At 38.4% G+C, this 21005-nt stretch overlaps 1 protein-coding gene across 1 annotated transcript in view; it reads right to left on the bottom strand.

Annotated features, from left to right (window-relative positions):
* Window positions 1-5969: 5969 nt before the first annotated feature.
* The window catches only part of COG6 (component of oligomeric golgi complex 6), a 51233-nt gene continuing 36197 nt past the window's right edge, over window positions 5970-21005 (bottom strand). The window contains exons 14-19 of the mRNA XM_032196419.1: window positions 16478-16609; window positions 15793-15960; window positions 13779-13886; window positions 12201-12254; window positions 10237-10316; window positions 5970-6651 (exon numbers count right to left, since the gene is read on the bottom strand). Coding sequence (XP_032052310.1) covers window positions 6504-6651; window positions 10237-10316; window positions 12201-12254; window positions 13779-13886; window positions 15793-15960; window positions 16478-16609 — 690 coding nt within the window. The 3' untranslated portion in view covers window positions 5970-6503. The remainder of the gene's footprint in view (window positions 6652-10236; window positions 10317-12200; window positions 12255-13778; window positions 13887-15792; window positions 15961-16477; window positions 16610-21005) is intronic.

A 21005-nucleotide genomic window follows, 5' to 3' on the forward strand; every position in this document is an offset into this window, starting at 1 on the left:
CACCTGGCTCTCTGTGTTGGTTCTATAAGATGCTCAAATCCACTCTGTAAGTGCCCTGAATCACCTTCAGTACTATAGCTTTATGTTCAGGCATTACCGTACAGGGGCTGCACCTGAAGGAGGGGGATTGAAAGTAGCCTCAGATATCATGAAAAATAAATAAAATACAAATAAATAAATAAATAAATAAAATAAAACAACCACAAGGACTAATGGGTAGCACTCCTCATTCTGCTGTCTAATTCATATGCTATTTGTGAAACGGCTTTTGGTCCTCCTGTCATTCCAGATGATATAAAAAATAAATATCAAAGGCCTCCCTAAAGTGATCCCATGTAAGGGGAAAGCCGACATGCTTTTATCATTGCTGTGATACCCTTGTGCATCGCCAAGCTCACTTCCATTTTCTGGCATGGCCTGACTCGATGCAGGGCCCTGCCCTGTACTCCTGGCTAGCCGAAAACCCCTCTGGGCAGCCAGCCCGGTAGGCCAGCCTCAGAGGCACCCTGTCCTCAAACGGGGGACAGCATCTCTGGGGTCAGAGCCTTTTGGAGCATTGCTCCCAAGTGCACTGGATGCTGAGCTCAGGTCATTGTGCTGGAAGCCCTGCGAATCTGCTCTGTGAGCTTGCCAGTGGGGCTGTGGGAGCTGGAAGCTAGGGCCTGTCCTCACCAGCATATCCAGGAGATGCAAGGACTTGCGAAACTTCTGGATGCAATGTTTCAAGATCAAAAGTGTTATATTTGGACAGTTTCTACAATGCAGGGCACAAAGAGAACCAAGGAACTGGAATGACCAGGCAGAACTGATGAACCAGTAGGGACAAGACCCCTCCTTAAGGATTTCTCCATAACTTGGCCCTTCTGAGGCCATTTTCTGAACCATTTCTAAGGGAGAAGGATCTTTAAGAGCTTAGCTGGTCTTTTGAGAGCAGCGAGTCATCTTCTGCAAATCATTCATAAATTCCTATTTAAAGTTCACGAGGCTGCTAGGCTACAAACAAGGACACCAAAAACATTAAGAAGAAGAAGAAAAAAAAAAAAAGAGTTAATAAAATGTGTCCTCTTCTAACTCTGTTCTTTCAAGGTCAGCAGCAGATCCAGGGGATGAGCTCACGTCCTGCCTGCAGCCTGGCACTTCCCTGGGTCCCTTTGCAGAGCCAAGCCCAGGCCTGGCCTCAGCCAGCACCAACCTGCCCTCGCTCCACGCGCATGGCCAGGGCCCAACGCAGGGAGCACTGAGGCCGTTCTGTTTTCTTCCCTCTTTGCCTTCTCCACAGCTCCTGGAATGTGTTTGCCTATGGTGGAAAAAATGCAAGGAGCAGCGAGAGGCGGCCGGGAATGCCGCCCTCCCCGGCAGTGCTGGGTGCCAGAGCCAGGCCATGGCCAGGGCCACCACCAGCCCGGAGGTCAGGGGAGCCCCTGGTGCTTGCAGGGACGAGCTGAATTTTTGGGGTGTTTTGTTCCGGAATTTAAAAAGGCAGATGTGTCTTCTGCACCGCCTCCATGAACACAGGCTCGCAGCGAAGCCTGTTTCGGTCTGAAGGCCGGCTGGCAAGGCACACAGTCTGGTGTACAAACTTTCGAGCCCATCTTCTCCTCCCCATTTTGTTAACGGGTATCTTTTATCCTGTCCTAAGCAACAGCAACAAGACTAATTAGTTTAACGAGTACAACAAATGGTTTTATTGACAAGAAAGAACCCTTTGAAATATACATTACATTCACAAAGGATTAAATTACGCCCTATTATCCATTTTCCATAAAATAAAGATTACTTTGATAAATCACGACTAATGTTATCTTTGGCTGATAAGAACCCTGTGCTTATTTGTGTGGCTTCTATAAATAGTGTGTGCTGAATTTTTTTCTCCCTAAATATAGTTGATGATACAGTCTGCCAGGCATTTTCCTGCAATTTGACAATACCACATCTGTGTACGAGGCAGCAAATGAAAGCTTCATTGTCTGAATATGAAACATGCAACAGGATTTTTTTTTGTCAGCCCCTCTACAGTAATCTATCAAACATATTTCAGCCATATCTTGCTTGAGCAATTTTTCTTTACTACTAAAACAAGGTAGTCAAAATAAGCTTTTTTTTTTTTTTTTTTTTTTTTTTTTTTTTTTTTTTTTTTTTAAGAGAAAACCCTTTATAGTTTGCCAAGCCTGTTATATCATGAGGGCTTTGTACCCTGATTCAGGTCATAATGTAGGGCTAAATGCCCATTGCCAGGTGTCTTTTGCACTTTGTCTTTCCATCAGCTTGCACCAGTGGATTCTGGAGATTACCAACGACTTACCCACGTTACCTTTGAGGGTTTGGACAGTCGGTCAAGGACTGAGGCAGAAGCAATGGCTTGGGTTTTAATCCTTTTCTCCCCACACCACATCAATGGCTCTTTACACAAAAATGCGGACAGCTGGGATATCAGCAGACCTTTGTGTGGTGAGAGGCACACCCACCTCTTCAGCAGAATTCAACTTTTTGAAAAAATAGCTTAATTCTGACAAACGAAGCTGGTTCCCTACCATGCAATGGATGGCTGGATACCCGTGGATTTGTTTTTTTTTTTCAGGTGTGCCACCAGCACTGTGACAGCAGCGAGCCTGCTCCCAGCCCTACAGCCTGCTCGGTGCGCTCCCGAAAACACAGGGTGCCCCGGGAATCCTGGCTACAGAGCTACAGCTATTCAGTAGTCTGATCTGAGGGTTTCTGAGCTCTCCCAGGGCCCATTGACACACAGCATCAGGCCACAACCATTCCACAGAAAACATTGGTTTTTGTTTGGAATTGGAATAAAAAAATAAGGCCCAAAGCCTTTCCTCCATGAAGGATGCTGTATGAAGGGTACAGCCTCCCTTGCCCTGTGGGACAAACATCCAGGTTTAAGTTACACTCCCCATTTTTTGAAATCCTCTCAAGAAACTAATTGGCGGCTCCAAGTTCAACTACTGCTTTGTATGTCGCTGGATGCCTCAAAGAACCTCATTTTACTCAGCCAGAGCTGGTACTGCAGTCGCAGGATTGTCCTGAGGTCTAACGCATGAAGTTTTTAAATGCAATGGGGGAAAGGATGTGGAGAGGCTCTGAAAACCTTTAGCAAGGAATCCCAGTGCGTGAAGGAGTTAAGTTCTGCAGCATACCTTTCACTTCTTCTGCCAGTTTCTTTCTCCTGACTCGTCAAACGTAACATGGGCCTAGCATCGATTTATGGCAGCGAGCCCTTCGTGGCTGTTCTGGATCGGTGCCCTCGTCACACGCAAATGGCTCTTTTCGACGTTTTTCCCTCAGAAGCAGGTGGCAGCAGACTTCAAACAAACCCACAGCCGTGTCTGTGCTGCTTCTAAAGGGTGTGTTTTACTCATGGAAATACGTCTGAGCCCTCCATTTCGTTTTCAAAATTTGCTAAGCTCCCCACCCCCTGGGTTGACTGCAAAGTGACTCAGCAAGGCAAGCAAAGGGATTAAATAGCAGCTAGAGGTTTTTTGAAATGAATGGAGAAGTTTAGTGGTTCTGAAAGTATTTTCCTCTAACAAACATTTCAAAAACTTTAATAAAAATAATTACAGCAGAGTCCATTAACAGACAAAATTCAGGGCTAGAGTAAATCTTAGAGAATAAGGAGGAGCACTTAAATGCTACAAAACAAATGTATTATCACCTTTCTAAACCTCCTTAAGTTTCTCTTTTTCTAATGGAGGAAATTAAAAATCACTGTGGCCAGGCTGCTGTAATTAAAACAAGGTTCGTATTTTAGTTTTAGTATGGTGTACGCATTTAGAGAGGTGATGAGAAAGCTTCACAGAAAAGATTGAAGACAGAGACATTGTCACCAATGCTGGTCTAGAACCTCGGGTCCAACTCAGACTCAGCTCTCTTTGCTTGATACTTCTGTGCGTGATAAAGTCCTGGGATATTGATTCTGTTTCTGGGACTCATGTAATTGGAGGTCAAACATAAGGTCCCTAAGTAACAACTGGCTGAAGATCTAGCCCTCAGACTCCTCAGGAGAGCTCTCACATACATGTCACAGATCCAAACCCCTCCTTGCTTGTTCTATCTCATGCCTCCCATGCTTTACACTGGTTTCTGTGCAGCTGCTATATTCAGGAGAGAAGCATCAGAGCTGTCCCATTTCATGCTGCACAACAAGCGAGGGATTTGGGTGCTCTCCAGGAATGAGAGGGATGTTGATTCCAAACTCCTTTGGCCCAGAACCCAGTTTTCCCACTTCCCACAAAAGCGCTTGAAGCCCTTTACTCACCTACTTTCAGAACTGGGTCGTCTGAATGTCAAATGCAGAGCGCGCTGCCTACTAGTGCCAGTATTCAAACACCTCTTTTTGCAGTTTTCCCAAGCACAGTGCAGCTCGGCACAGAATAAGACTCACTCTATGAAGGCAAGCCCCTCTGTATGAAGTGTTTAAGGCCCAACAGCAGATGTGCTGACCAAACCAGCCCAGGTGAGCATCCCTTGATGCACTGTGATACTCAAGTCAGCTCTACAACTGGGGTGTATATGGAACCAGTACTGCCACCCACCACGATCCCATTCACTGCAACGCTTACAGGTCAGCCATTAAACTAAGCAATTGGAGGACCGAAGCATCACGAGTCCTGGTGTGGAAATCCTGGGTGGTATTTGTAAAATGTAAGTGCCATTTCTGGCGTGGCAGTTCAGACAAGTCAAAATCTCATCATCTTTTCCTTCCTCCTTGGAGGAAGGCAGGCAGAAGAAACACACAGAAGACAGAAGTCAGTACATCAAATGCCTTTTATTGATGTATTCGCTCACTTGTGACCCTCTGTCATTTACTTTAACTGCACAGACCAAAATTAGTGATTGATTTTAGTTTTTACAAGTTACAACTTCTATAGCTTTTCCATTATTGCTCAGTGAAGATAAAATCATGGATAAGTCTCTAGGTGGACTCAAAGACAGGAAGCAACTTCATACTAATCCTCATGCAAACTACTGACTGATTACTTGAGACGGAGGCTGAGTGTAATTTGAGGAAAAAGTTCATTCTTAAGAGTATGTTAATCTAATAACAAGCTAATTCATAACCCTTTCACAACTAATGTAATTCTCACATATTAGATAATAATTACAGGCATATTAAGCAATATTAACATTATTAAACAACAATGAACAGCCTTCTGAATATATACTACGGTAACACAAACTCTGAATAATTTAAGTGCGTTACCTAGTAAAAGCATAATTTTCCAATACGATTTTCCTAAGCTTCTAGATTTTTATTTTTTTTTCTTACAGCTCTAGTGTATTCGAACAGAATAAACCTAACATCCACATTTACAAAAGAATTTATGCCTGATCCACAAACTCCAGGGACACTTACAATTTCAAATCTTTTTATAATATACTAACAAATTATGCCCATAAAGAAGATATTATAGTGTGGTATTACCGCCAAAGCTAATTTCTAACTCGTGCAATGAGCTTTCCAGGAGACTAAAAGGCATTGTTGCTGCTATTCTCTATTTCTTGCTATTTCACGAGTATACACTAACGTGCAGACTTGACTGCCACTAAGCATACGTTTTATATGGGGAATATAATTATTAATAAAAGCATCCATCTTAGGTATATAACTGATTCAATATGAATGACTGCTCATCTCCCCCTTGATGCATGCAAATAACTAATGGCCACACCGCTGTGCAAACGATCTTCCTAACCTACACTGTTACTGGTCCCAACCTTAAGAGATCTGCACGCTTCAACTGATAAAAGGATTGCTACAGAACAACTGCACTAAAAAAATCTTTCTAGGAAAATAAAATTATAAAAATAACTTAAAGCATGAAGTTCCAGGTTATGTACAAGCAAATTATTCAAGTATTCATTTTTCTTACAAAAAAACACCAGAGTAGCAACAAAAACAATGGATTTTATATATATATATATATATATATACATACATATATATATGAATTTTGCTTCAAAGATTTAATCAACAGCTTTGAAAAAATACATTTAATATTCTAAAATGATTTATGAGCTGCAAAAGACTTCAGACATTCAAAGCATATCAGCTGTATTAAAATGAAATAGTATCAGTGTGTATTGATGATAGGCTGAGAAAAAGAGTGAAAGAACAGGGTAAAAGAGCAAATAAAAATATTGGTGAGGTCATAAGAGACACTGGTTCAACATCTGGTCAAAAGGATTATGCATGGCAAAGAAAAGGCTTCTCTCTCCTTTACTCTTTTTCAAATAAATTGCATATTGTCAAGGTCCATTTCCATTAGAGGAATACATCAAAATAATTTTTAATCTATATTCTATTTTCTGGCCTATAGAAGGCATTCAAAGACACAGGAAAGACTCAACTTTTGCCAAACAGATTAAACAAAACTGCATTCCTACATATTTTAAGCATATAGTTATACATCAAAATTCAAAACAGAAAAATAACTCAATTTAAATACTCAAAGACAGAATTATGCATTCAAATAAATCTGGGTGAAGCAAGACTATGAGAGAAGTGCCTGAACTTGATGAGGCGATCTGTGTAGTATGGTTTCTGGATCCTTATACTTATTTGAAGGATCCATCACAGCTGCATATATCTCACTGTAAGCTCTGCAGACCAGTTCTGTTGACTGCTTTATTATCTGCTCTCTAAAAAATAAAAATAAAACAAACATCCACATAATTTGCAAATTGTAGGGAATGTAACAGTACTACATGCAAGGAATTCACAGTATATAATACAAATATACGTTAAAAATTCAGCGTCAGTTACATTAAAAGCTATTTTGCTTCAAATATGAAAAAACGTTTTACAATGAAAGACTTTCATCTATTTGTATTGTACACACATGAACTCAGATATATGATCTTGATAAACAAGAAGCTTTTTTTTTTATTTCTGCAATCGTGAAAAAAATGTAGAAGGAAACAACTGCAGAAGGTTAATTTAGTTTTTAATTTGCATATATTAGTTGTTCACCTGCACTCTCCCGCAACTTTTAAGACTGATATTCTTAGTAATCTACTTTCTACTTTTTGTCATTTCTTGCTGACCTTTGTAGTTGTTTTTGTTCCTCCCTCCCTCCCTCCCCATCTACCAGCAAATATATTCTATTTGCTTTATCTTGACAACACCTATTCCATAATCTCTCAGAGGAAGAGCTGAAAGAGATAGTGGTGAGAGATTTAAAACCTACTACAGGCTTTTACCAGCAATGCTATGAAACCTGTATCATGTTTGCTTTTGTCAGATCTAAACAAGTAACAATGCATGTAGATTGCATGCTAAAATTAACAGGGAAGTTTAATACTTTTTGAAGAAAAACAAATATTTTTATTTTATGTTACCTGTTGAATGTTTGCTTAAATCACCATGGCAATGTGTTTACAGTTCCACCTGCATTTTTATCTAACAAAACGGTAACTACAACTATTTTACAGCCAAGCCCATGCATGTGGAACACCAGGAGAAGCTAAGGAAACTGAGGTAAACATGAATCCAGATTCATCAGCCCTGCTGAACTACGCAGCCAAGGAACAAAGTCACCAGAACTTCATCCACTGAAATCAGGGCTAAATTTACCAGCTCTGACCACAGTGAGTGTGGACTGAAAAGTTAAAGGAGTCTCGAATACCAAGTGTGTAGAGCCTTGTATTTTCAGGAAATATTAGCAAATGGAAGCTATGAGAAAGAAGATGAAGAGACAAATACTGCACTTGATTCTGATGCAAAGTATCCACTTTTTCAATAAACATGATCAACTGCCCCTATTACTAGGTTATTTGAATACCTGAAAAACAGACTGTCCTTATAATAGCAAATCTAGGAAGACTGTTATAATGTATTCAGCATTTTCAGGTAAACAACTGTCTCTGAACTCCGTCTAGGATCACTAAGCTACTGTAACGTGACAACCCTTTAGGAAAGTAAGTATCGCACACAGAATTTGCATAAGACTAACTGTATTTCACAAAATAATCCTAAATTAAAAGAAAAAGTTTATTAAAATATTCCATAGGACTGAACAGCATCAAACGAGTCTCTCCATCAACTAATGTCAAAGTCATTAATCAGTACATGAGGATTTCAGTTGCCATAACAACGTGATACATTTTATCACTAACACAAATGGCAGCACTCTCTAAAAATAGTAATTCCAGCATTCAGTTTCTGTGATCCAACGCAAACAAAAAGAGCTTTACAAGACCAACAACCACGTAAACAAATAGCTTAAAACTTCGTTTTAAATGAATAAAGGAATTTGAAAAGCAAATATTGGAGGGAATGCTCTTCATGGTCATAAAGCTTAAATTATTTTGCCACTGAGTATATAACATTCCCTTAACAAAAGCATGTGGTCTGGTTTTGAGAATTGAACTGTCGGGTTCCAGCTCAACAACTGGAACAGGAGATTATAATTATGTGACTTCAATGAAGAAGTCTTCAAAATGGATCACCAGTATCTGCAAAACTATCTTGAAAATTTGAGCTACTAAAGTCATTAAAATGATAGCACTGGTTAAATGTTTTTCTTGAATTTTGAGAAACTTCAGAGTTTTGCAGGTTTATTTACTACAGAAAATACTGAATACTGAATCCTACAAGCATCCATCTATGTAAATATGTATCTTCGAAAGTTTTTGTTACTAATTCTGTGCAGAAGCTAACCTGTAACATTGTTACAGGAGGTTAATAAACTCCTTTGTAGGCTGAGCTGTAGCAGCTATAGCAATCATCCTCACATAAGCTCCTCACTCACCTCTCAGCTGCCCACTGTTACAAGATAGCCCAATTTAAACCAAATTTACGTTAAGAGGGGTTTAAAAAGCTCATAAAGGGGATAAGTCTAAGAGTGGGAGTGCATACGTGACCAGCTTATCTTGGTTCATCTGATAGAAAGAAATGATTAAGTCACGGTAATTTTACCGTGTGCCTGAGTCTTTATGGTAGCATAAAATCTGCCTCTATAAGATCGGTTTTGTGTTAGCAATGTAAAAACAGAGGCTTTCCAAATTCACCTACTATGATTGTTAATTGGACCTAAATTAAAAAAATACATATCAAGAGCCAAAATACAGGTTTAAGAGCTTGACACCCAGAAGTGGAAGTTCCAGTGCGTCTATTACATTACTGCTCAAGCTGCCCTGTTTGAGCTGTACCAGTACAGGACAACTCTTACACGACAGGGTCAGCTCTGCTGGCTGAGCTGTGAGAACAGTGACCCGAGCAGAGAGACCCAACAAACCGATGGAAAGAACCAACAGGCCAAGCCATGCACTAGGCATGCGGCAGGAAACTGGAAGTCTCTGCATGAGGAGAACGTGAGCAGCAAGTTTGCAGCAGTAAGTATTTTTTTTCCCTTGACATATGTCACTTTTTTTAATCACAAGTTGCCATAATGCAACCCCATTTGGAGAACAGGTAGCAGTAATGAGAATCCAAATGTTAAGAATGTTACACCAAAATGTGACGTGCTAGTTGCAATTTCTCGGATGTTCTGTAACCTGCATTCTTGACAAAAATACAAAAAATAATGTCAAGAAAACTTTTGGATCAGTGCAGCATATAATTCTCTGAATTTAAATACTACAAATTGCCTTCATATGGTTCACATTTAATTGGAAATAAATTCTTGGCATTTTCTCTAGCCTTACAGTTCAGTTGGCCCTTATTTGTCTTATTATACAATATATTCATGAAACAAGAGAAGAGATAAATAATACAGTTCTTACTTTTACACGTTTTTTAGTGATTTTTTCCTTTGAACCGTAGAAGTAATTTCAGCACAATATTCAATGGCACAATGTCAATACTTCATAGTACAGACAACAAATTTGATAATTTTAGACTTGATGGAGCAATGGAGATAAAAGAAATCTTGAGTAGAGAATTAAATATTTCATCTATCTTTGGAATGCTTACAAAATAGTTCTAAAACAATTTACAACTAAATTGACAAAGAATGCTGACGCAGCATAACACGTTCAAAATAGGTAATTCATTTCGACAGTCTTAAGTCAAGAGTAACTACTTCAGAAAGTTACAAAATTACATATTCCTGTTTGTTCAAAAAGAGGACAGTCGAAACTAAATTGAATTGTGAACTGAAGTACAATGCAAATGTGATTACAGCTGATAACTTGAATTCTCATCACGATCCGCTAAAACCTAATCAAATTCATCTTTCTGATTATTATACAGGCATAATAGAAATTCAAAGTTAAGATACTTACTTCACAGTGGCACTCAGAAGGAAATTCAGCTGGGACATTAACAGACTATCTGGAGCAGACAGATAGCGATCAAACTGAGCCTAGGGGTGGGAAAAAGAATATGAGATCAACATACAAAGAACTTGCTGTTACATGTGGATAGATAAAAATACAGATCTCTGAAAAAGGACTACTTTAAAATGGCGTCTTCTTACTTGATACAGTTTTCTATTTTTATGTATTTAAAACTGAAGGTAACATAATATACAGATGTTTAAAGAGGAGCTTAATACAATATCAAAAGCAAACATCTGATTTCAGCACCTGTCACCAACATTTCAAGTTTCTGACTCTGGGAAGTACAGATTGAGGAGCAAACAAATGAGAAAACAGTTTCTACAACTACCCAAGTTTTCTATATAGCTGGTGCATGTTGAAGATCACCACTGAAGATCAGACCTACTCTGTTCAGTGGAATCACAGAATCCCTTAGGTTGGAAAAGACCTTTAAAATCTAGTCTATCCAAGTTAGACATATTACTTTCATATTTTTTTACATGAAGCCACTGCTTAATAATCTAGTGAGCAGTTATGCTGGGAGAAACGAGACCAACTGACCTAGTTCAGGCTCCATGAACTGCTTCTAGGCTTACTTCTCCCGCCCCACATAACAGTGAAAAATACCACAGCACTCTGATTTCTGTTAAGCTGGGAGGCAGTGAACCTACCTGTAAGTATTCCCTCCCTCCTATGGTTTAAATTCTAAGCAGAACACATTGACAGATGGGATTTATGTGGGTTTGATTTCAGCATACTGGGTTCCATTCTGGTTCAAGTGTGTTCACACAAGCATACATTAAACAAAGTTACGAAGAAAAGAAAAGTTGGATTCTTTTCTAACTTTTCAGGTAGAATTATTATGTATGACTATACATCTGTAATATATATGCAATTTAAAAAAATGGTCTCCAAGCTGCAGTCTTTAGATTTCTTGTAGATCAACAAGGCTGTAATAAGGTGAAGATATTTTAAAGGCAAAATGTATAAATATTGGAAAGAATGCATGCTGATCTGAGTAAACCACTGAGTGCTCTGTGCCAGAGCTCTGTTCTTCCAAGGAGCTTAGGATACCTTTGGTTTGGAGCTTTAGTGGAGGAAAACAGGCTATACTGACACGACAAGGGATTCAACATACAATTTTTACGAAGACCCACTTCTTAATAAAAAAATACATAAACAGCCTTTCCTCTCCCTGAAATTCAAGCCACTGTGTGGTGTCTAGATTTATACTAGAACTTTTTCATGGTGTACGTGTGCACTGCTGGCTGAGTGGCCCTTATTTACAGCTAAATTTTCAGAATAAAGCAAAACTTGGCTAAGCAAGAAGAGTGACAGATCATACGCTACTGTCTACTGAACTGTGATATTGCAATCTCTATGCAAAGTACCCTTCACACACATTAAGAAAAAACAACAGCTAATAATCTGTTTTAAAATATATTGCAGCTTTCAGCTTAAAGAAATATACATTTAACTGTGGCATATGCCCAGCACCTAACTTCTTAGTTTAGCTGAAATACTTGCATAAAATCAAAGCCTTAGGACCAAAATTATAAATGATAGCAGAACCTATATTTCAAAGCATTCAGGCAAAAATAAATTTTGATGATTAAAACTAATTAGAGCTAAGTATTTGCTTTTAGCAATTTAAGATGACTCATGGGATAACGTTCTTACAAATAAAGTCCTGCTTCTTAAGACTTAGAAATTAATATTCTATTACTACCAGCTCATACATAATTTATGAATTTATTACTTCAAGTGGTCAAATTACTACAAATGAAGAAAGTATTCCCAGACATGTAATTTAGCTATTCTTGAAGAGTACGGCTTGTTAGATGAATGTCTACTACATAACACAATTAACAGAATTCTTTCCCATGTCACAGCTACACTGCTACATTATGAAATTGTAAAATGCTTACCATCGCTACCTTCAGAGACACGGAATCCAAACTTGGCAAATTTGAAAGAGGACCCTAAGAATCAGTAATCAAAAGGGGGAAAAAAAGAAGTCAATCTAGCATAAGGAAAAAGACAAAAAACTATAAATTCTACAGTCAGTTCAGTACTAAATCATTACTGGGTCCTGCTACAAGATATTACATTTTTGGAAACTGAATCACCACACCAATACTGGAAGTGCTGTAACAGTTCATTTGTATTCCACCACTCCCTTGAATCAAAGACTTGGAATACTGACTTTTTCATGTGTGCTTTCAAGTTCTTTTCTTCCTTTTTCACCATTAGATGACAAAAATGCAGGAAAATGCTTTCTACAAGGTCTGTAATGAAAACTAAACTGGCAACTGTTCAAATCCCCTTGGTGTTCCAGAATTACACAGAACAACTTCCACCTCTTTATCTGTTCCAGGACCATGCAAAATTCAACTCTGCTCCCTAGTAACTCTCCTGTGTTTACAAGGCATTACATGCTGCCTAACCTCCTGGCAAATCCTCTAAGAACCTCACCCCTGCAGCCAGGGAGAAGGACAGATGTGAAAGAAAATTGCTACTGGAAAGTCTGTCCACATTCCGTTAAACAATCTGCCCTGGTCTGTTTGAAATTGGTTTTAGAAGAGGAGATAGGCTCATGAAAAGGAAACCAAGCTGAGTTACTAATCAGATTATTTCTGCACTTCTAATTGTTCTCTAAAAATCTGTTGAGCTTGGGCACTTCACATAAAAATATCAGCCACAGAAAAACCATGAAGCTCTCTAACATAGTACTGCTTTCTCCAGAAAACACCATTATTCACCTTCTTCACAAAAGATCTTAGGCACAGGGAAGAGGGGAAGTATTAATGCCTATCATGCATGAAAGGTGGTTTGAAAGAAAAAAGAGCACAAGCTCTAAATTCCAGTTTTCAACTTGTCCTAAGAAATCTGATGTTTTCACTCTGAGAATCACACTGTCTTGGTCCTCAAATAGGTAGAGCAGTGAATAAAGACAAAAAGCCACATGATTTCAAATTACTATTAAACTCTTCCAACGTTTTTTCACAGACGAAAAATGCAGTAAATGTCTAATGCATGCAAGGCATCCACTCTTGTCTATGGTACAATAGCATGCACTTGAAAAAAAACATGAATGCCACATACCCAGTAGGTCTGATACATTCTAGATGGAAGTGGTACACACACACACTACTTGTGTTTTAGACCCAGCTTCATTCTAATACATTCTGAGGGATATTACACTAGCTATACAGTTATTCTAAGAATGCACAGGATGCTCTGGTGTGCAGAGCCTGTTGATGGTACACAGATAAGCTGCACAGAAGGACTGATGCATCCCAAACCTGCTATAACACAGAGCATGGGAAAAACCTGTACTTCCAAGGTACCTTTGTCTAATAGCCATGGTCCCACATGAAAAATCAACAGATAGTATGGAGTTTTTGCTTTCAAAGGAAAATTAATTTGTAAAAATCATAGTGTCAGAATTTTCCTACTAGGCAGGAATGCACTATCATCTGAATACATCCAGTACATAATCTTACCTGTTCTGGTTTGTGTTGCTGCACGGAGTTATATATGTAACTCAGACCAGCTCTAGTTAAGACGTAGGAAGCTTGTTCGTTTATGAGTGTATCTAAATGAGCTTCAATCTGAAATTTTAAGCATCAGATATTTGTAAAATGGGCAGGAGAATATTAAATATAACCACGTCCTGAGTTAAAAGGTCTAGAAACACAAATAATACTAGAATTATAAACAAACAAGGAAAAAGCACAAGTACAAACAGCATAATTTACCCATTTGCATCTTCCATATTATGAGAAGCCAATAATAAAAACAGAGCTGATTCTTTCTGTGTAACAGAAGAAACTATTTTTTTTTGTATTTGTAAATTCAGCAGCACTAAAAATTAATAAAAAGCAAAACCCGTATAAATTGTTGTATCCTTTTTTTTTCCTACTATAATTCTTTGAAAATATTGACAACAGCATGGAAGCTTTATAATAAACAAAAGGAAAAAAATGCCAGTGTTTTACAAGGAAAATTAAATTGAAACCAAGCATGATCAGTAAGGCTTCTACATTTAATACTGATAGCTGTGTGTTTGAAAAAAAAAAAAAAGTTGACAAAGAACAACAGACAATGAAGTTACAGCTATTAATTTTGCTTTATTTACCTTCATACAAAAAATATATGTATACACATTTTATATTCTGAATATAATCGTCAATTTGCCAAGAAACCTAATAAATAAATCCAGTCATAGCAGAAGCAACCACCTTTGAGTAGTCTCAGGAAGATTGGGGAATATATACATTATTACTTTGTTTTTACAGAAAACTACCCCATGCTTGTTTAGTTCTATTCTCTTAAAAAAAAAAAAAAAAAAAAAAAAAAAGCTGAAATTCATAATATATCAAACTCTAGTAAAATGCAAGTTTTCTGTGTGATATTTTAAGAGTTCACATTTTTACTTCCTGAAATTGTTTAGAAAAAATGTACTTTCCTTATATATTAGGAGGGAAGTCATTATCTTTCAGTTTGGAGATTTTAACTGTCTTCAGGAATTCTTTTCTCCCATGATTTTTTTTTCTCTTACTTAATATGCCATTCTACCTCCGCTTTATTAATCTACTTAGGTATAATCTTAAAGAATTTTTCAATCTATTCCTGTATTTGTAAAACGTGTGAAGAAAGCAAATGATATTAAATGCATAACCTTCAGCTTTACTGCTTATTTTAGGAATAAATCAATTGCAACACTTACTGTGAAAAAGGAGCTCTGATAAAGGAGATTCAAAATGCCCCAGACAGTTTGGTGGGGTTGTCTGTTTGTTTGTTTCCGTGCTAAAAGGTGCTAGAAATTCTAATTAGGAGCAGATAGGGAAAAATGCCTTACAGCCCATCTTTACGGATGCCTTCAAATAAGAAGTTGTGACTTTTTTCAAAGCCCTCAAGCTCCAAAAGCTCTCCTGAGATGTATTGCAGAGATGTTCATGTAGCAAAACTATAAATGGGTAGCGCCTAGGTTTTTCCAAGTGAATGGTTTATAAACTACATTTCCATTTCAAAATGGTACCAAATATGAACAACTACCCTGGCATGTGAGGTGAAACCAAATAAATGGGAAAGGAGAGGTAGAAAGAAACACTAGCAGTAACCCTCAGCTATACCGTATTAAAACCCCACATGAGCATAGCCAGCCATTTGACCAAGCTTTCAACTACTATTTGTTTCAAGTTGCAGGTGTGTATTTGAAAAATTTGGATAATGAAAATTTTTCACTAATAAGGATTTATCTGCAACTAAAACAAAACAAAACTTTTCTATTAGTTTTGTGTATAAAAGATGCTGAGTACCATCATCAGCTCTAATGGCTGGTATTTGCTTATGATCTCTGGCAAGAACCTCTCCCTCTTATCCCATTTCCTTGATTTAGCATTGACCCAAAACCAATATAATCAAAGATAACTATGTTCATGTCACGACTTATAGTCTGGAAAAAAAATGAAAACAGTAATAAGTTTATTTTCTATTGGGGTTGGTTATGCTCACCTGAAACTGTAACATTTCTAGACGTTTGTCAGTGAATTCAAAGAGAGCCAAAGTAGTCTTCATCATATAAAGCGAATTTACCATGAAGGTTGCCATATCAGCTGTGCCCAAATTACTGGCAGACATAGTACACATCTGTAACAATGGATCTAGCACACAAGATAGAACCTAAAATAGAAAACATACAGAAAAGAGGGAGAGGAGGGAGGAAATCATGTCACACAGGGCTTCTAAGATCATTCTGTCTCTATCATGTATTTATTCCTCAAAGAAGAATAAAGAGGAATGAGAGTTTCCAACTGTGAAAGGAGTTTTCTACTGGATTTGTCAGCAGGTGATCGGCTACCATAGTGATGGGGAAAGTATAAAAACCTGAGAAGAACAGATTCTAACCTAGCAGGAAGAAGAATAACCCAGATTAGATAATTGGCAATTGTGCGATCTTGATGGAGTATTTACTTAATGGAGTAGTAATTGGATAACAGAATTTAGACACTGTGCTAAGAGTAGCACTCCATACTGTACTGTAATTATCCACTTAGTTAGTCACCATCTTATTCACATTAAAAACTCAGGTTTGGTAGAAGGCTCCAAAATGGGACTAGACAAAAAAGATTAATGGACCGAGACTAACTTAAATGTACTTCTTTTTTCCTTTTCTCAAAGAAGTCAAAATCCCGTGTACCTGCACAAAGTCAGCCTGACGAGCATCCAATGGAACAACCGATGAGTCGTGAGATGCCAGAACCTCACGTAGCAAATTAAGTGTCTGATTTAGTACAGAGCTTGGGCCCAGATCAGGAGGTGGGAGTTCAACCTAAAGAACAAAAATATCTGGTTTTGTTTGTTTTAAACTCCATTTACAGCAAACACCATCAAATCTGATAACACAGATAAAACCACCTAACTGAAAAATTACATGTAGCCATGCAGAGAAGAATTTTAATTTGGCACTGGACAAATCGTGCATGTTTCAGATTATAACTGCCTGCAACTTTCAGAATAACCACCCCATTCAGTGACAAACAAGCAAAACTGAATTTCTCCTTTCACTCAAAGCATGCCTACCTTATAATCTGTAGAAACACAAACACTACAGGTTTTGGTAGCAAAAAAAAATACATTTGCTAGATTAAGTACCAGAGAATAGCCACACTGCTGGCACCACTGAGTTCACTTTGAGCAAGGCTTCCTTTAAATGCTCCATAATCTAGTACAAGCAGAGCTCTAGGATATTAGGGCCATACTGAAACAGTCAAATGAAGTCATCTTCTTGACAAGACTGCGTAGCCCCTGTCATGCAGAGTGGCCGGGTATGAGAGCCGTGCCAGGCTTCAGTAGTCATAGATGCAACAGTCTTAATCCCTAGCAAGCTTGTGCCACAAATTACCAGTACACAAATGAACTAGCACAAGCTAACTCAAGTACACTCAAGAAACTGCAGTGAATCCTTTTTTCACTAGGAATGTAGCTGTGTCTTCCTGTCTTCAGTGACGCCTCAAACTGGCTTCCTGCTGCATCCAGACCCCTTACCACAACCCAAACTGCCGACCCCATTTCCTTCTGCCAACCTGTCTTCCTCTCTCCCATCTCCTGACTATTCAAGGGTAAACACAAGTCTGGCTGGATCACATGGGAGTAAGGAGACTCCCAGAAATACAGACCAAGTGGACACATCAAAGCATAATCTCTTTCCAAAAGGGTGTGAGAACGAAATTTGGCTTGGCCTGGGACTAGCCTGTGCCACTCAAGGCGTGTGGGAGCAGCAGAGTTAGGCAGTAGGCACCTCTGCAAAGCTCTTAAAACTCCTGCTCAGCAAGAAAAGAAGGTAGCTCTGGATGGACCCTAAAGCCATGGTTAATAGGGTCCAAAGCTGTCGCTAACAAGAACTCTTTTGCATCCTTCTGAATACAAAATGTTCCTCTGTGCTCACTTTCCAAGAGATGGTATAGTGAATTCGAGGAACTAATGGAGAACTGGAACTAATAAGCTCAGAGAACAGTTGTTGTTCAGCATAAATAGTCTTGAAAATTTAAAATAAATACTCTCCTAGCAATGAAGTAACTAATCTGGAAAAAGGCACTTACTCAGCGGTGATTAGTAGTAAAGTCTACTGAAATTTACAGCAGTGACTTCCTCCTTGTTTATTCCTGTTATTATTAGGGGTATTGATTGTGCCCTGAACAGCCTGTTCTCAGACCTGAACTGGACCGTGTTCAGGGATATTTTGGCATTAATTTGAGAGTAGGGACTGATAGGGCTTTCACTTCCAATACACACACAGATCATGGCAATGATAATCTCAGGCTTCTTTGCAGAGAATTTTTGTCCCTTGAAGTAGATGATGGTCAGAAGTTTCTAAATTAGCTTCATCTTTCATTTAACCTGTTCTTTTGAAGTCCACTGTTTTCTAGATGGGAACAAGGAACAACACTGCTGGAGAATAAACCACCACAAGGAAGAGAGGCTTAGATCATTAGATTCTATTAGAATTAGCTTGAAATTCCCAACTACTTCAACAGAGGCAGAATTATCAGTAAGTGTAAGGAAAATTAAAGCAGTGCTATATTCACATTGAGAATTGCAACCTTTTGCACATAAATATAGGGTGATTTTTTTTCAGAATTAGAAGCAAAAAAAAAGGTTTAAAGCAGATGTATCTTAATTTATAGATGAAGCTACTGACATCAATTTGTGAGAACTAAATTGCTGCTCTAATTAAAAAAAAAATCATGTCCTGAATGTTTTTACATGAACTAAAAAATGATTATAAATGACGCTATTTCCAGAGAAATAGATTTGAAATGCACCCTTTGAAGTACCTGGTTCACACACAAGCCAGACAAGAACTAGCTAAAAAATTCTCAGAAGAGTTCGGTTCAATAGCATTAAAACATACTCTAAGAGTATTTAAGTGTCTAATCAGCTGTAACTAGCAGTTCAGACATGCCAAAAGTAGTCCAACCAGCTGTTCATCCAAAGAAAACAAGAAAAAAAAATCCCAATTTTTAAAATTTAATACACAAAACAGAAACTAGTTTTCCTAAAATAATAATGGATGCTACAAGTTGCATGTGAGGCTTAGTATAAAAGGTTGTATCTTCATTTAAACTTTTCAGCTTTGAAGTTCTGCATATCAGTCAGTGGGGAATAATTACCAAGAAAGTAATCTTGCACGATTTTTGTTTCTACTGATGTACTACTAGTAAGTACTGGAGCAGACATCAATGAGAGCAGTGTTCTAAGAAGCTCATATATGCACCTGAAAACACTCTATAAGCACACAATCAGAACTATTTACATACTACCCTACCTGACCATTAGAAAGTTAAGAGTGCAGAAAGACACAGACTTACTGGAGCAAGTCCAGTGAAGGTCCACAAAGATTGTGAAGGCACTGGAATGTCTCTCATACAAGGACTGGTCAGCCCCAAGAAGAGAAGGCTTGGGGGAAATGTTATCAATGTGTATAAATGCTTCACAGGACGAGTAGAGAAGAGGGAGACAAAGCTCTTCCTGGCAATGACTTGTGACAATTCAAGAGGCAATGTGAACTGACTGAAACACAAGAAATTCCATGGGATTACAGAAAACAATTTTTCAGTGTGAAATTAGTCAAACACTGGAGACAGTTGTACTACTAGGTTCTGCAGTCTCCATCCTTGGAGACACTCGATGGGACAGAGTTCTCAGCAACCTGCTCTAGATGACATTGTTTGAGCAGGATGGTTGGACTAGGTGATCTCCAGAGGTTCCTGCTGACCTCATCTATTCTGCAATTCTGTGATAGCAGTGTTAAATAAAAGACAACAGTAATTTTAAATATACAGCTCCTCAAAGAATGCACTGCTAAGAGGGAGGATGAAAATGTTAGTGGCTTTTTGAACGGCCTAATCAGCTTTTAAATTAGACTTTCAAAACCCTCACTGGCAAGGAGGCAGAGACAAAGCACTAAAGATGTGCAACCCTGTAAAAATGTATCAGGGTATTTCACCCTTTCAGTTACAACAGGCTCATATCAGCAGATGCTTCATTCTAGAAAACGAGACAACTTTCACCACGGTTAAACAGCAGCAGCATAAGAAACGTGTGCATGTCTGCCAGAGAAGCTTCAGAGCAACTGTCTAAGCTCTCCTCAGCCCTGTTAGAATCCTATCACAGATTCCAAAGGAGAATGCCTAATGGCATGCTTTTCTTTCTAGCTTTAAGTTGGACTTGGAAGAACAGACAATAGAAAAATTCTTGTTAGCTTTCCTTTGTTCACATGGATCCACTCAGACCACAACATCACTCAGACCACATCAACCTACCTCGTTTCATCTGTCCCACAGCTGTTTTCCCAGAAACCCAAGAGGCCTTATTCTGATGGGAACCAAATTATGAGGGAGAAGTTTACAGTTATTCCCATGCAATACTTTAATACCTCTCCCACTTTCCAACTTAATAGATAATGCAATTGTAACATTTAACTTGCATACATGTAGTATGCATGCTAAAAGACCAGCATTAAGTAACAAAAATCCCAAAGCCTGACCTTATGTTATCTACTAATAATCATCCTTTTCAGACAGCAGCTGACAGGTTAGCTTGGAGTAATCTCTCTTCAGTACCCTTATGATACCTTTCATTTGATTCACTCCAGTGTTTTAAATTACTCATAGAATCATAAAGGTCGGAAAAGACCTCCAAGATCATCTAGACCAACTGTCCCCCTGTCACCAATATTACCCACTAAATTCTTTCCTTTAATAATTGTTCTGGAGTACTACTGAAACCAGAGTAAGGACAGGTGTGCTTGAAAATTCCCTTATTGCAAGCTGGTCTAATAAAACATGCTGTCATAATGAGCCATGTGTAAGAGGCTCATTAAAGTGCCTCACCAGTGGAGTCGTGATTTCAAATGCCAATTCTCTCAGCATGAGAGAACTGAAGAGTGTCCATCCACTCCAGTGCACTAGGTGTTATTAACTTTGCTTCCAGTTTCATTGGACTGGTTTGTTTTCTGATAATTATTTGCATTTAGTATTTTTCCCCTGGATTTATTATCATCTGTAAAATGGTAACCTGTACCAGGTTGGTTTTATTTAGATCTAGACAGCGATTAACACAATCAGAATCCCAAATTCCTGAACATTTCATTTATCAGTGCATGGGCAAAGGAAACACAAAGGATATTTAAAGACTGAACCCACAGTTCTAAATCACTTCCCTTG

This window comes from Aythya fuligula, chromosome 1, assembly GCF_009819795.1.
Source record: "Aythya fuligula isolate bAytFul2 chromosome 1, bAytFul2.pri, whole genome shotgun sequence".
Lineage (NCBI taxonomy): Eukaryota > Metazoa > Chordata > Aves > Anseriformes > Anatidae > Aythya > Aythya fuligula.